The 15308-nt window shown below is 39.3% G+C and overlaps 1 protein-coding gene across 3 annotated transcripts in view; it reads left to right on the top strand.

Annotated features, from left to right (window-relative positions):
* The window catches only part of LOC103030356 (RNA-binding motif, single-stranded-interacting protein 1), an 83154-nt gene that overhangs the window by 52860 nt on the left and 14986 nt on the right, over positions 1 to 15308 (top strand). For all 3 annotated transcript variants that reach the window (XM_022680025.2, XM_022680026.2, XM_022680028.2), the window contains exons 4-5: positions 1952 to 2043; positions 14003 to 14160. In XM_022680025.2, the coding sequence (XP_022535746.1) occupies positions 1952 to 2043; positions 14003 to 14160 (250 nt within the window). The remainder of the gene's footprint in view (positions 1 to 1951; positions 2044 to 14002; positions 14161 to 15308) is intronic.

Genomic DNA, 15308 nt, shown 5'->3' with positions numbered 1-15308 from the left:
ACAAATTGCCTTCACACCTATATACACACCCACTGTCGCTCACGCACAACTGTTACGTCAGTGTGTACAGGGTTATATTTAGCAGCACTTCTGTACTGGTTTCATATTGTTCCATTTTACACATTTAACAATTTGTGTACGTCAGCAAAGTCAGATTTGTGCAAAAGAAATCTCTTAGTCTTACATGTGATGTTTTTAATATACCAATAATCCTTAATGTGCAGAAAAGCTGAGTGATGAAAACGTCATAGTTTTAAAACGTCATAAATGAATAGATAATTAACATTACATTTAGTGAACAGAACATAAACAAAACCTAATTTAGTGCTTAAAATGACATGTGCCCACTTGAGAAAAAATTGGTTGAACTTTTTAACCAGAACAAAATTCTAAAACTATAAAATTTTAGTTGCAGATAAAAAAAGAGAGCAGCTAAAAACTGAACCCAGCGGCCCCTGAGAATGATTCTGTTAGTCTGATATCATCCGGTCTGGTGCAGTTACTGCAATAGCAATAGAAGAGAGAAGAGAAAGAAGTACAAAGTATCAGGGTTAAAGAACTGAATGCTGCTCTGAGGTCAAGAAGCAAGAGAAGGTTAAGAGCTTCACGGCCGGCAGCAAGAAGGAGGTCAGCTGTAACTCTCAAAAGAGCAGAATTTTCATGTGTTCAGAAACCAGACTGGAAAAAACTCAAACAGGTTATTTTCAATGAGAGGAGCTGGATATTACATATCTAGTTTTAAGGACACATTTTCTCAGTGGCTTAATGAGGTAAAGACACATGGACTAGATTTCTCTGTCTTGAAGGAGTTCCTGGAGGTGCTGCTTTTTCTTCATGCTGTGAAGCTCAAGCTCATCCCAAATCACCTCATCTCAGATGATCAGGTTTAGGTCACTTAAATTAAAAAAGGTATGTCCAAACATTTGACTAGTACAGTATATGTGTATACAGCTTTGGAAAAAAATTAAGAGACCATTTAAAAATGATGAGTTTCTTTGATTTTACCTAATTGAAAACCTCTGGAACATAATCAAGAGGAAGATGGATGATTACAAGCCATCAAACCAATCTGAACTGCTTGATTTTTTTGCAGTTATCCAAAAGCAGTGTGTAAGACTGGTGGAGGAGTACATGCCAAGATGCATAAAAACTGTGATTAAAAAACAGGGTTATTCCACCAAATATTGGTTTCTGAACTCTTAAAACTTTCTGAAAATAAACTTGTTTTGAAGCTTTGCATCTTTTTGTTATTTTAGCCATTTCATTTTCTGCAAGTAAATGGTCTAAATGACAATATTTGTATGTGGAATTTGGGAGAAATGTTTATAGAATAAAACAGCAATGTTCATTTTTCTCAAACATATACCTATAAATAGCAAAATCAGAGAAACTGATTTAGAAACTAAAATGGTCTCTTAATATTTTTGAGAGCTGTATTTATATTTCAGGTGATTGAGGCTCTTAATCTTAATTTACAGTTTAAATGTTTTTATAGTTTTCTGTACCTATTTAACTGCTGCTAATGCAACATAACTAAACTGCTTAGTTTGCTTAAGGGAGAACACTAATTAATATTTATGTTACATCCACACTGATTGATGGGGGAGAGAAAGGGCCTTTCCAACCCTATCAATAGTGATAGTGAGATGGTGAGCTAGTTGTTCACTTTGGAACACTTGGCCATTGATGTTTGTTTCACCCAAAGGAGTAAACGAGACCTCACTTTTTTACTGTCTTACTGTTGTTGTTTTTTTATTATTTATTTTATTCGTCTATAATAACAGAGGTTTCAGAAGTATGCTTCGGAACATCCAGTGTTATGTACTGCAGCCGTTTCATTCTGACAGAGAGAAAGTGTATGTACTTAAGATGGCCATAAGCTGTCAAATCCAAACACAGGGAGGAATGAAACATGTCATGAGAAGTGAAGGATTGTGTTGTGTGTTCTCAGGTTATGGCTTTGTGGACTTTGACAGCCCTGCTGCTGCACAGAAAGCAGTCAACGCTTTAAAAACCAACGGCGTGCAGGCACAGATGGCAAAGGTAAGAGCACACCTTGTATTCTTTCATTATGTCTTTCCCTCTCTCTTTCTTTCTCCCAAACCCTCCCTCTCTCCCTCTCTCCCTTCCTCTAAGCTCAGTCTAATGTCCTCATAATGTCCTCATGGAAAAAAATAAGAGACCACTTAAAAATTATGAGTTTCTTTGAAATTCACCAAATTGAAAACCTCTGGAATATAATCAAGAGAAAGATGGATGATCACAAGCCATCAAACTGCTTGAATTTTTGCACCAGGACTGGCATAAAGTTATACAAAAGCAGTGTGTAAGACTGATGGAGGAGAACATGGCAAGATGCATGAAAACTGCAATTAAAAACCAGGGTTCTTCCACCAAATATTGATTTCTGAACTTGTTTTCTTTGTTATTTCAGCCATTTCTCATTTCTCAATGTTCTGTAGTTTATAGAATAAAACAACAATGTTAATTTTACTCAAACATATACCTATAAATAGCAAAATCAGAGAAACTGATTCAGAAACTGAGGTCTCTTAATTTATATATATATATATATATATATATATATATATATATATATATATATATATATATATATATATATATATATATATATATATATATATATATTATTTATTATTATATATTATTTTATTATTATATATATTTTTTACTCTATTGAGCCCTTCCAATAAATAACCATATGTAAACCATTTCTTTTGTGAGAAGCCAGTTATTATTTTACTGTCTTTTTTATATAAATGTGCATTAATTACACTTATATATGTTTTTGTTCATAAAGACACTTAAAATAAAATAATGTACAATAGTATAACAACTATTGTTTTTCTCCCAAAAGGAAGAATTTATATGATATATGGTTATTTATTGGAAGGACCCAATTGCTAATACTTTAGGGACTACCTGATAATAAAGCGGATTAGCTTTTGTTAGTCTGTTAACTGCAGTCCATGTGACCTCATATAGACAGCATGTAGTTGGATATCATTTGTACCATTAGAAAGGCTAGTTCATCCCTAACAATGACTGTAGCCTCAGGGCTGCTTTATTTCATGGGGGACCATCTGGGCAAGGAACACTAAGAGTTTCTACTAAAGGGTTTCTACTGAGAATACAGAGCCTGTTTTTGTTTTTGATAACATATTTTATACTGTGATATTGCTTAAGATTATTAGTGCAGAAGTCAGATAACACATATGACAGAACCTTCAGAGCTAAATATACTATTTGGGGGAAATATTGATGATGCAAAGTTGAGATACAGAGCAGTAGAACACAATGACCCTCATTCATGATTATCTTTCTAATAATGTTCTTAGTATATTCTGGAGAAAAGTCTTAACAAACAGCTTCATGAACATCAGAATCTCTGCTCTTATAAAAATGTATACCACTGAACAAATCTCAAAAACAAATTAACTGGTCAAAACTGTGTACTGTTCGGGTTTAAATGGAAATTTCCCTTACAGTTGAATAAGGTCCATTGTCAACAAGAGCTTTTCTTAAAATGTTGTGGCCTTGTGAAGCCCTTCAACCTACCAGATGTCTGTAGAGTGAGCATGTGTGTTCGAGTCTGTGTTGAGAGTGTGTGTGCGTGTGTGCATGTGTGTTTGGTTTTAGCCATTTGTGGGGACAGTCCATTATGTCTTTGTGGTAATGCCCGTTTCGTAGAAACAAGGACATTTCGATGGTCCTTGAAATAAAGCCTGTTCTTTTTTTATTTTTGCCAAAAATACAGGAAAACAAGTAGAGAAAGGGTTGTGTTTTAGTATCTGAAGTAAAAGGCAGAGTAGGTGAGTTTGTAGAAACCAGAAGTGTAAATTATGCTTCAACATTGAAGCTATGCTAGGATATAGGCATATCCTACACATAGCCAATTAGCCAACATCGTAGCCTATGCTGTAGCATAGCATTGCATAGCAACATAAACCTCCCCAGAAATGTTAACTATGTGTTGTGGCAACATATAGACCACAGCAGCTGTGATTGGTACACTGTGATTGGTCCACTGAGCTGTATTCCCGCCTTTACTCAACAGTATGGCATTGAATTTTGTTGTTTTGGTTTAAATAAGACACATCAACGCACAACTGTAAGTGTTTATATCACACATTTATGCCATAGACTCAACTCCCTAAAACACAGGAATAGGTTTATCCAATCATTTAATTTCAACCAAGCAAATAGTTTAAAGAGAGACCCATAAAATGACTGATGGCTTTTAGGATATATAGTATTTATAGAAATATTTGAGTATTTTTTAGAAATACATGTCCTCTAAATCACATACTTTGTCTTGAAGGAAATAACGAGAGTAAAAGAAAATATTACTTTTCATGCAATCAATGGGATCTTAAAAATTGAGATCCTCTGTTTAAACCAAGCTTTGCATATAAATGGTACATAAAATAAAACATTTTAATGGATAATCAGTACAATATTGCAAAATATAATATCGCAAACTTTGATATATCAATATCTATGTGGTTATTTTAGTTTAGTTGTGCATCTATGTCCATGCCTGTAGAACAGTCTGTGAAGGGTGTGTTTACGTGTGTGTGTGTGTATGTGTGTGTGTTTACGCGTGTGTGTGTTTACGTGTGTGTGTGTGTGTCTGGTCGTGGAGAGAGAGAGAGAGAGAGAGAGAGAGGGAGAGTGTACAAAGATACTGTGATGACAGCGGGGTGACGTTATCCAGTGGGAATCCTCCCTGGGGACATGGTGTCTCTCCCTCTGTCTGTCTCTCTTTCTTGTTCGCTCCCTGTTACACACAGACACATGCGTACACGCACGCACACACACTCACACACACATGGAAAAAACACTGGAGCCTCTGTTTTCCTGTGACAAGGCTCTTCACTCACCACAAAGCTCAGCACATTTCAGACGCACCCAGCACTGGCACGAATGTACAACTCGTGTCCTATAATCTCATTCTTTACATGCGCACACACACACACACACACACACACATTCTAGCCTAAATGCATAGGTGTTGGAGGCAAGTGGCACAATAAAGCCACATCTGAGAGAGACTGGTGGAGAGAAAGAGAGAGAGGAAAAAGTCAGTCTTTTCACTGAGGCGACTTCTTAGCAGCCTTCACCACAGCCCTCCCCATTCAGAACTCCCTATTCATTCCTAAAGAGATGCCATGGTGGCCTGAGTATGAAAGGGATCAGAGAGAGTGAGAGAGGGAGGCCAAGAGAGAGAAAGAGAGGGAGAGAGAGAGAGAGGACACAGACTGAGAGATAATAAAAGGGATTACACGAGTGGTGGGGGGGATTTGCAGCTGTACAGGTTTTCCTGTAGGAAAATTTCACTTCCCAAATGAGGCCCATTTTCATTCTGTGTTAATTACTCAACCATAATGTCAGAGCCAACAGTGTGTGTGTGTGTGTGTGTATGCGCATATATACACAAAAATACAAAACCTTAAAGATAATGTTGGCACTGTATACAAAATGCAAATTAAAAAGACGCAGTATTGATTCACACTATAAGGTGCACTTTATCAATAATCGTCAATTTTTTTGGTCTGTTTTCATACATAAGACCCACCGACACTAATAACTAGTAACTAGTAGTAGGAACAGGGGTGTCACCATGTTTTCCTTTTAAATTAAGCTGTTAAGCTAAGTTAAGTAAACAAAACAGTAGTTCTAAAAAAAAAAAAAAACATTTCCGACGAGTCAGACAAGGCAAACGACCACTGAATGTAAATTTACACAGATTTCTTTCCTGAAAATGGTTTATTTGGGTGAGTAAAGGGCTTCCGTTTATTTAGAGATTTCCACTAAAGCCGGGGGCGGCACGGTGGCGCGGTGGGTAGCACTTCCGCCTCACAGCAAGACGGCCTGGGTTCGATTCCCGGCTGGGGTGACCCGGGTCTTTCTGTGTGGAGTTTGCAAGTTCTCCCCGTGTCTGCGTGGGTTTCCTCCGGGTTCTCCGGTTTCCTCCCACAGTCCAAAGACGGCACGTTCAGGCTAATTGGAACTTGATTGAAATTGCCCCTTAGGTGTGAGTGTGTGAGTGAATGTGTCTGTGTGTCTGTCTGTGTCTGTCTGCCTTGCGATGGCTTAGATCGTAGGACCTTATGAATAAACAGTACCTATCCTGCCACGAAATAGCCGACGAGCTGATGTGGCGTTAAGCTCGACTACCCAACCCAACCCAACCCACTAAAGCCGGAGCATTGGCTAGCGGTTAGCTGGAGAAACCCTGAGTGTTCCAGTAAGCCAGGGCGATATTTGCAAGCGCTTCGTCCCACGTAGCTTGTTTTAACACAATAAGCGTGCAAACTACAGTCCGATATGCTCACCTCTGCTGAGTTAGCAGCAGACTACAGGCCGATAATACTCACCTCTGGTGACCAAAGAGCTAGTGCTCTGTGCAGTTAGCAGCTAATGCTAATACTGCTGGAGAACTAAACTGAAACTCTTTTATAAAGCTGTGCTTTAGTGGAGTGGTTTTACTGCTCCTTACAACCTGACTGGTAAAATTCATACATGAGATGTACTGACGATTTTTGGGAAAATGAAACGATTTTAAGTGTGCCTTATAGTCAGAAAAATACAGTATATGTCATTTACTTTTGCCATTTTATTGCAGACAGTATGAACCCCCCACCCCAAAATTAAAAGACTTTTGTTAACCATGTCCTCACTTAATCAACATCATCTGTTTTGAGCTCAGAGGCATCTGGGACGGTCCTGGAGATGTGTATTGTGTACAGACAGAGTGTTAGTTTTGAAAAGTTTGGAAGAATGGGACAAAAAAACACCTTAAACATGTAATTGATAAAACATTATAAAGTGATGTGCTGGACCGTTCCAACATTTTTGGCATGTGTTGGCAGGTTTAAATGCAGGAATAGATGTGTATTTAGGACTGAAATAAAGCTGTCCAGACAAAACATGAAAAAGCTGCGTGTCTCTCTGCTGTTTGTGTCTGTCTGAGTATGTTTGTCTCTGTCTGGATGGATGTGCGTTCGTGTCTGTGTCTATCTAACGAGTTGTAGAGGGACTCTAGTCTGTAATGTGTAAAAGTGAGCAACCGTCGCACACTCCCAGCACTTTTACATTGCTCCACTAAAGCAAAAGGAAGTAAATAATTGGAGGTAGTCATGGTAACAATCCCGTTGACGCTGTGGAAACCAAGCCCTATGACAGCCGCGCCAGGCTCTGAGCAGCCCTATAGGCGTGGACAAACTGCTGGACGTGCCCTCTGAACTCTTTTCCTTTCCAATTAGAGCAGTGCTGTTTGGGGCGACACGGGCCAGTTTAGGCCCAGCTTTTGTTCCGGGAGCAGCTCGTTAAGACGTGGAGATCTTTCCTTTGACTTTCCTCCTAAGGCTTTTTTTGTTCCCTCATCGTCCAGACAATTCCAACCTGGCCTGTGTGGACTTAATGAACTGTTTCCCTTTTGTACAAGCTCCTTTTGCTCCTCTGCTGGGCTCCATTCAGTAATTTTAAGCCAGGGGTTTGTCTGAAAGGTGTGTAAATTAGAGGGCAGGATTTTCAAATGGATTTCAGGACATTGTTCACTGTACAAACACATTGCGTTCTCTGCCAATGACAGAAAGAGAGTAAACATGATTGAAGCACAACTGTAAGCCACATGGGGCCAGATTGCAAGGCACAGAAAGCGGTGCACGAGCGTAGAGAGCTTTGGGCTGAGTGGTGGAAACCATAACTGCTAATGAAAGAGAGGAGGGAGCGCTGCACGGATGTTTTCCTTCTCTCATGCTGTGCTAGTCTCTCTCTTATCAAGAACTGTTTAAAGAACACAGATGTGTGGATTTGTTCGCCTTTTTTTTTTTTTTTTTACTAGATCTGCATTTCTTAAAGCTCATACGTGTGTAACATGATCTAGGGAAGGATTTTTTTTTTCACAAATTCAATTCTCTGAAATATGTACTGTACATATTGTACAGTCTATTATAACAATTATTATTTTAGCAGAGGCGTCAGCACATGTATTAGGTGCCAGAGAAACCTGTTTGAAAAATATATGCCTTGTCTAGCTCCTTGTCTGAGCTTCCACTGATCTGCTGTCAGCACCTCATCTCGTTTGTTTGTCTAAAACAACATGGAGGAATCCGAAGGAACCCTGCAAAAAAAGACGCTTCTTAAACCTTAAACTCAAGGGCACGATAGTGGCAGATCGGCAAACCTAGACATGGCGAACATACAAACCTGTCCTCAAAAATCTAGCGCTTTAAACACTGAAGTACAAATACATTTCACAACAAGAATCACGATAAAGAGAAGTTACCACAGGAAGTGCTTTTCCAAAATGGAGAGAATTAGCCATGTTACAGGTATGTAAACACAGGAAAATGTATGAAAAAAGTATATGAAACACTTCATCTAACAAAGCAAATATGTATTTGCGTATGTATAAATATGTAATTATCTGTAATACTAGACTGCTACAGTAAACAGTATTCTCTACCTCTAACACAGGTAGTGACTGATAAGCTCATGGGAGCTCCTTACAGAAATCATTGGATAGTGAATGATCTTGATGATTATTCTCAAAGCAGCTGTAATTAGACAAATTCATTTATATATTTTATAATTTATAATTTCTCAAATATGTTTGTGCACAATACAAATAGCAATATCTCCTTCGACACAGGATTTTTAAGCCCTCTCTAGCCAAACCCCACTTCCAAAAAGAACGTGTCGAAACTGGATGATTCTTCTCTCTGAAAAAAAAGCCATGCATTGTGTTTATTGCCAGGGATGAAAGGTGGATATATTGTGGAGAGAAAAAAATGGTTGCAGTGTTATTGTTTTGTATTTAACACCTCTTAAATGCTAGAGTTTGTGTTCTGTAATCTTCACTAATGCTCCTTTAACATCGCCTCTATTTTTATTAGTAGTATTATTTATACACATTTTATATATTTCATTCATGCAGAAATATTCACACAGTAAAAGTGTTAGCTTGTGTTGTGAAATAAAAAGCTGTGAGGTTTTTGTTACGCTGTGGACTGTGTATTGTTCGTATGCAGCGCGCTCTGTCTCACTGCCAGTGTGCTTTTCCTTGGACGTCGCGCTCACCTTTTGTGTGCTATAAACAGGTGGGTAGTCATCCAGAGACGTTAGCCGTGCTTTACTGTCTGCTCTCTCTCACACACGCCCACAGGCACACAACCTTTCTCAGCTCTGCTTCTCAGTCTGTCTCTGTCTCTAATACACACACACACACAGTCAGTCACGTGACCCTGGCTGATTGGATGGTTAGCTGCTGACCTGCTTCTCTGCACAAACAGATGTCTTGTCGAGCCCTGCCAAAATTCTGTCCTGCACAAAAGTCTCCTGTTTACAAGTGGACACACACACACACACATTCACTCAATTAAACCACTACAGGTGCACCTATGTCCTAATAAGTCTATATAAGCCAAAACAATGACATGTACAGAAAATGTACAGAAAAACCTTCCTAGCCTTTAATCCAGTTTATTCATTCATAAGTTATATAATTTCAGTTTGCAGTGGTCTGTGCAGTTTTTTTACATCTTTCAGAACCTCTCCTTCAGGAAGACTAGTATTAGACTGGAGTTTCTACACCTGAATTTTTTTTATTCTGGTTAAATCAGGCTCTAATTAGCTTTCACGCTTAGAGCAGTTCTTTTAAGTAGGTGTGAATACAGTAATCCTACTCGAATGCAGACTGAAGCAACCACACTGAGACCCTTAAGAGGAGGTGGTATGTTTGTGGTGAGAAACTGATTTGACACCTTGATTTGACCTGCATGTTCTCCACACGTTTAATATAAACTGCATACTTTCAGAACAGTTAAATATTAAACTCTATACAGCTCTGAATCAAAAATTAAAAGACCACAAAAACCATTTTTTTGTTGTTTTGTTCTATAAACTATGGACAACATTTCTCCCAAATTCCAATTAAAAACAGTCATTTACAGCGTATATTTGCAGAAAATAATTTTGAGAAATGACTGAAATAACAAAAAAGATGCAGAGCTTTTAGACCTCAAATAATGCAAAGAAAACAAGTTCATATTAATACTGTTTTAAGAGTTCAGAAATCAACATTTGGTGGAATAACCCTGGTTTTTAATAACGGTTTTAATGCATCTTGCCATGTTCTCCTCCACCAGTCTTACACACTGCTTTTGGATAGTTTATGCCACTCCTGGTGCAGTTTATTTCTTATTTGTTTCCAGAGCTGTATATTATACAGTTAAGTGAACAATACTGTATGTGATTAAGGGAGAAAATGGATTGCATTTTAGACACAGTACTTTGTTACTTTGTTATTATGAATAAACAGCTTTAAATCAATTGCTAAGGTGCCTGAGACTTTGCACAGGCTTATAAACGTGTATATACTGTATATGTGTCTGTGTGTGTATCTGTGTGTGTGTGGTTGTGGCTGTGCCTGTGGGTGGGTGTGTGTTTGTTTGTGTGGTGTTGAGGAAACCTGGACTTTTCCACTGCTTCTCTATCCAAGCGCTCTGTAATCCCCCTCAACCCGAAGAGCTCTGAAGCTGTTAATGCTGGAGCTGAGAGCAGTAATTTAGCATTGCGTGTCTGCAGCTACTCAGCCTCCAGCCATCACCGCTAATCTCCGCTCACACATTTAACCCACTAATCTGCTGACCAAGCGCTCTTCCTCGCTGCATCAAATCATATGGCACGGGCATTAGGTCACTAAGCCGCCCTTGATTCGGGACCAGATGAGTCAGTTTAAATAACGCGAGCGGTTTACCTCCCTTTACCCCGGTGGAAGTCACACACGTGACTGATCTGCTCACAATCAGCTCAGTGGCTGCTGGGGGTGTAGATCTCTAACCTCACAGTGAATCCTTTCATTTCTGATTCTTGAGGAAGTGATTCAGCATGTTCTGATTCAGCGCGGTCTGATTCAGCACACATTTCATTTCATCTTTTTTTTTATTCTGTTAGTTGCGAATGAATGAATGAATAAAGTTACACTTATATAGTAAGTGTATAGCCTTTCTAGAAACCCAAGGACCCTTTACAATTTACATTTACATTCATACTCAGCACTCATCCACAGAAAGGTGAGAAGCGGCAGCCAATAGCGCACAGCTTACTCTCAACCAGAAACAACCTGGAGGAATGCAACAGACTGCCAATCCATATCTGGGCCTGCATTTTATATACATACATTTTATACACACCAAATCGTATACAATACCCATACCTATACCTATACATACATATACAAATCAATTTAGAGTATCCAATTTACTTGTCTCCATGTTTTTGGACATGTTGGTGGGAGGAAATGGGAGTCCCTGGAGGAATACGGAAACTCCACCCAGATAGGGACTTGAACCCAATACCCCAGTGGTGGGAGGTAACCGTGCTAACCACTAAGACATCATGCTGCTACCTAGTAGTTAAAAAATAGTGAACACACTAATGTTTACTTTCATGTTAAATTCAGCTACATTTTCAATTCTTCGATTAGTTGTAAGAAGTGCAGTATATATAAAAGGTATGCAGAGATTATGATTCTATAAAAGCATGGAAATATATACATCACCACCAGAACATGAGGTTACTTCGTGGCAACTGTCTAAACAGATACTGACAGCTCTGCTGGTTCTTCGCCCCCCTGCCTCGCCTCTCTCTGTGCCCCCCTCAAGGAGCCCCTTGCCCAGGGTACATCATCTCAGAGACAGTCATTGTTCTCTAATAGTGCAATGTTGATTTTTCTGTCAGTGTATTACTCAGGGAATCCAATCTTATCTCTCTCCTTTCATTCATTCATTCGTTCTTTCACTCTCTTTCCTTTTTTCTGCTTTTCTTCCTCCCTTTCCTTTCCTAGCCTATTCTTTCTGGTGGGGGCTGAATGCAGTAGGATGTTAATGAATATTAATGAGGCGGCCCCTCTCTCCTGGGATTCTGACTCTCTCTCTCTCTTTCTCTCTCTAAAACACCCTCTCTCTCTAAAACACCCTCTCTCTCTCTCTCTGTTTCTGCTGATGCTGATGTAACTCAGGAAATAAGCTGATGTGATGCCATTCGGAGGAGGCAGCCAAGACCTGCATGCAAATTTCAGCTCATCAGTATTCATGCTGACTGACCCTTTATTAGTTAAAGCACACTCCTGAAACACAGGAGAGAGAGGGAAGGTAAAGAGAGAGAGAGAGAGAAAGAGATGCTGCATGGCTTTTTCTGGAGCTTTTTGGAGCTCAGATTCATACTCCACAGACGTGGAGAGGAAGTGGTGAATCATTCAGCGAGGCTGCTGTCCTGAGTGCAGTCCAGGTGTGCAGCCGTTAACTGATCAAACACAGACCTGTGAGTGTGTGTGTATGTGAGTGTGTGTGAGTGCACCGGTTGATTGGATGATAAGATAGCAGGCTCCAGGTGTTTTTACAGCTGTTTGGGTGCAGGTGTTGCTCTTTTTAGTATGTATTAATGCTGATAGAGGTTTACAGTACGTTACCTTATATAATATATGCAGATAACTGAGATAGATAGCCTTAATATTGTTAATAGAGAATACAGACCGTGCCATGAGTATATGATTATGGTATGGGAGGATAAGTCAGACTTGTAAGAGGAAGGACTTGGAGCTTCGGGCAACTTTGGAGTTCTGGTTTGAGCTAGAAGGTTAAACTCTTCTTTAGCTGTGTTTACACAGCAGGTATAAAGTGGCCAAAATCTGATCTTTTGTTTTTGTCACTTGTGACAGAGTTGTGTTTTCTGTGTGACAGTGTGAACAGCAGTAAAACATGATGAATCTTGACATACACGGCAATGTGACTCAGTCTGAACAACCAGATTGTAATTCCAGATTTTAATAGGTCACATTAAAAAGATAGTGTAAACAGCCTAATGAAACATCAGATTTGATGAGTAGTTTCAGATTTAAGCCACTTTATTTGCTGTTTAAATATATCACAAGTAGGAGTGTGCAATATCACATTGTACACAATAATATCACCAACATTTTTGAGTATTAATAACGATATTATACCCTGAAATATCGTGCCATATCACCCAACCCCTAATTATCACATCAGGGTACTACTTTTTTGCTGTTTTTAGCAAAAGAAAAAATCATACTGTTCTTATTTCCCATTATATATCTACTAGAGACAGATTTAGATTTTATCTCACCAGTATCATTCATTTTACTTCAGTCCTGGATATATGGAGATATTTGAAGTGCATTATTAGTATCAGGACATTCTGGATCGTTCTGTTACTTCTGTTACAAATCTAATACATTTCTTGCATTTTTTTTTATATCTCAGTTAGGGGTGTGCCATATCATATCGTACGCAATAATAAAATGTAATTTTCATTTTGATGTAGTAGTGTATTCAAGAATTTTTTTTTTTTATTCAGTGTTTGTCATACCGCCAAGAGTATTGTTATCTTAAAAAAATAACATGAAATATTGTGAAATTATTTTTAGGGCCATATCGCTCACCCCTAATCACAAGACTAAATGGAGATGGAACTGAAAGACATAAATCACAGGGAGGAGATAGGACTGTTGGTGTTAAAGCCTCCATCATTGGATACAAATGGCAGAGATGGGAATTTATATTTTATTAGGAGGAAAAGAAAGTTGAGGCAGAGTCTTCTCTCAAACTTGGCATTTTACTATGGTATTTTATTCATATGTTATGTGTGTTGTTAATTACTGATCGAACTAATCACACTCTCAGTCCTGTTTTTTTTTTTTTTTTTACTATTCTAACCCACATCTGGCATTAGGTATGGTGCCAACAGGCTCAGGTTTATTAGCTCCATAGAACTCCATTCAATTAGAATTGTTGTTCACAAACATTTGTACATATAGTGTATTCTATATATTTTTTGTCTGTACAGAGGTGTTTAAATGTTGGATTCTGTATGAGTTATGGGTATCAAAGCTAGCCTGTAACTTTACCTGTGTTCAATTTCTCTCTCTCTTTATCTGTATCTCTCCACACAGCAACAGGAGCAGGACCCCACTAACCTGTACATTTCAAACCTGCCACTGACTATGGACGAGCAGGATCTGGAGTCTATGCTGAAGCCCTTTGGTCAGGTGGTCTCCACACGAATACTCCGGGACGCTAACGGGGCTAGCCGAGGAGTCGGATTTGCCAGGTGAGGATTACTGTACTGCTTGACATTGGAGTCTCAGGGCGCAGAGGAGTGGTCCAGGGGTCTAAAGCGCAGCCACTATGAGCGGGAGGTCGCAGGTTCGAACCCCGCTCATGCCCAAAACATTACCATCAAGCTGCCGGCGCTCAAGGGGAACAAAATTAGCCCTGCTTGGGTAGATGGTGGGTAGATGGCGCTCTCTCCTAAACCCACATCACTAAAAGGTGATGTCCGCAGCACAGGGCGTCTGTGAGCTGATGCATCAGAACCGAGCCGCTGCGCTTTCCTCCGAGTACGCTGTGATGCTACTCAGCAATGTGGCATGTGTTAGTCTTCACCCTCCTGGTGTGTTGGGGCAACACTAGTGATTGGGGGAGTCCTAATGAGTGGGTTGGGTAATTGGCTGCGCAGAAATTGGGGAGAAAATGGGAAAAAAATTAAATAAAATAAAATAAAAAAACATTGGAGGCTCAGTGGCCTACCAGTGCTTTAGATTCACGTGTTGACATGGTCCAGTTATTCTGTTGTTGTGACTGTTGCAGACGCACCCATAAAAAAGCTTCATGAGCTTTCATGTCTGAAGCTCCAGCATTCTGATGGCTTTACTATAAATGATTAAAATATTTCCTGTTTGTCTATTGTGCTCTGGAATTGGGTGAGGTGGAAATGAGTCAGGTTTGAGTGAACACTCCTTTCTCACTCTCTCATAACTGGCCTCTTACGTGGTGCTTTGACTGACTGAGTGGCTTCCGGAGTGTTTGGTTTGTGTGTGTGTGTGTGTTTGTAAGAGTGTGTGTGTGAGAGAGAAAGAGAACAAGTAACAGCTTGAATGATAATCTATGGCTACAGTATATTATCTTACCTCACCTGCCCCTAAGGCTGTTCGGCTGCACTGAATTCAGTCCCACACACACTCAGTGCTGCTGTGCTGCTCGCTGTGCTACTTGCTACACCTGATTTAAAGACGCCTGAGGAGCCCAAGCATTTAAGAACATTTTAGAAGTGTTTGGTTATCAATTAGCTCATTTACAATGATAGTAATCAATACCATGCAGTATATTATGTGTTAAGCATCCAGCGCCTGACATGCTGCTTGTTTGACTTATAGTTAGTGTTAATATTTTTACACACCATAATAGCATTTTTACACA

The sequence above is a fragment of the Astyanax mexicanus genome, chromosome 11, assembly GCF_023375975.1.
Source record: "Astyanax mexicanus isolate ESR-SI-001 chromosome 11, AstMex3_surface, whole genome shotgun sequence".
Lineage (NCBI taxonomy): Eukaryota > Metazoa > Chordata > Actinopteri > Characiformes > Acestrorhamphidae > Astyanax > Astyanax mexicanus.
Note: the sequence above shows the minus strand (reverse complement) of the source record. Positions and strands in the feature narration are given on the sequence as shown.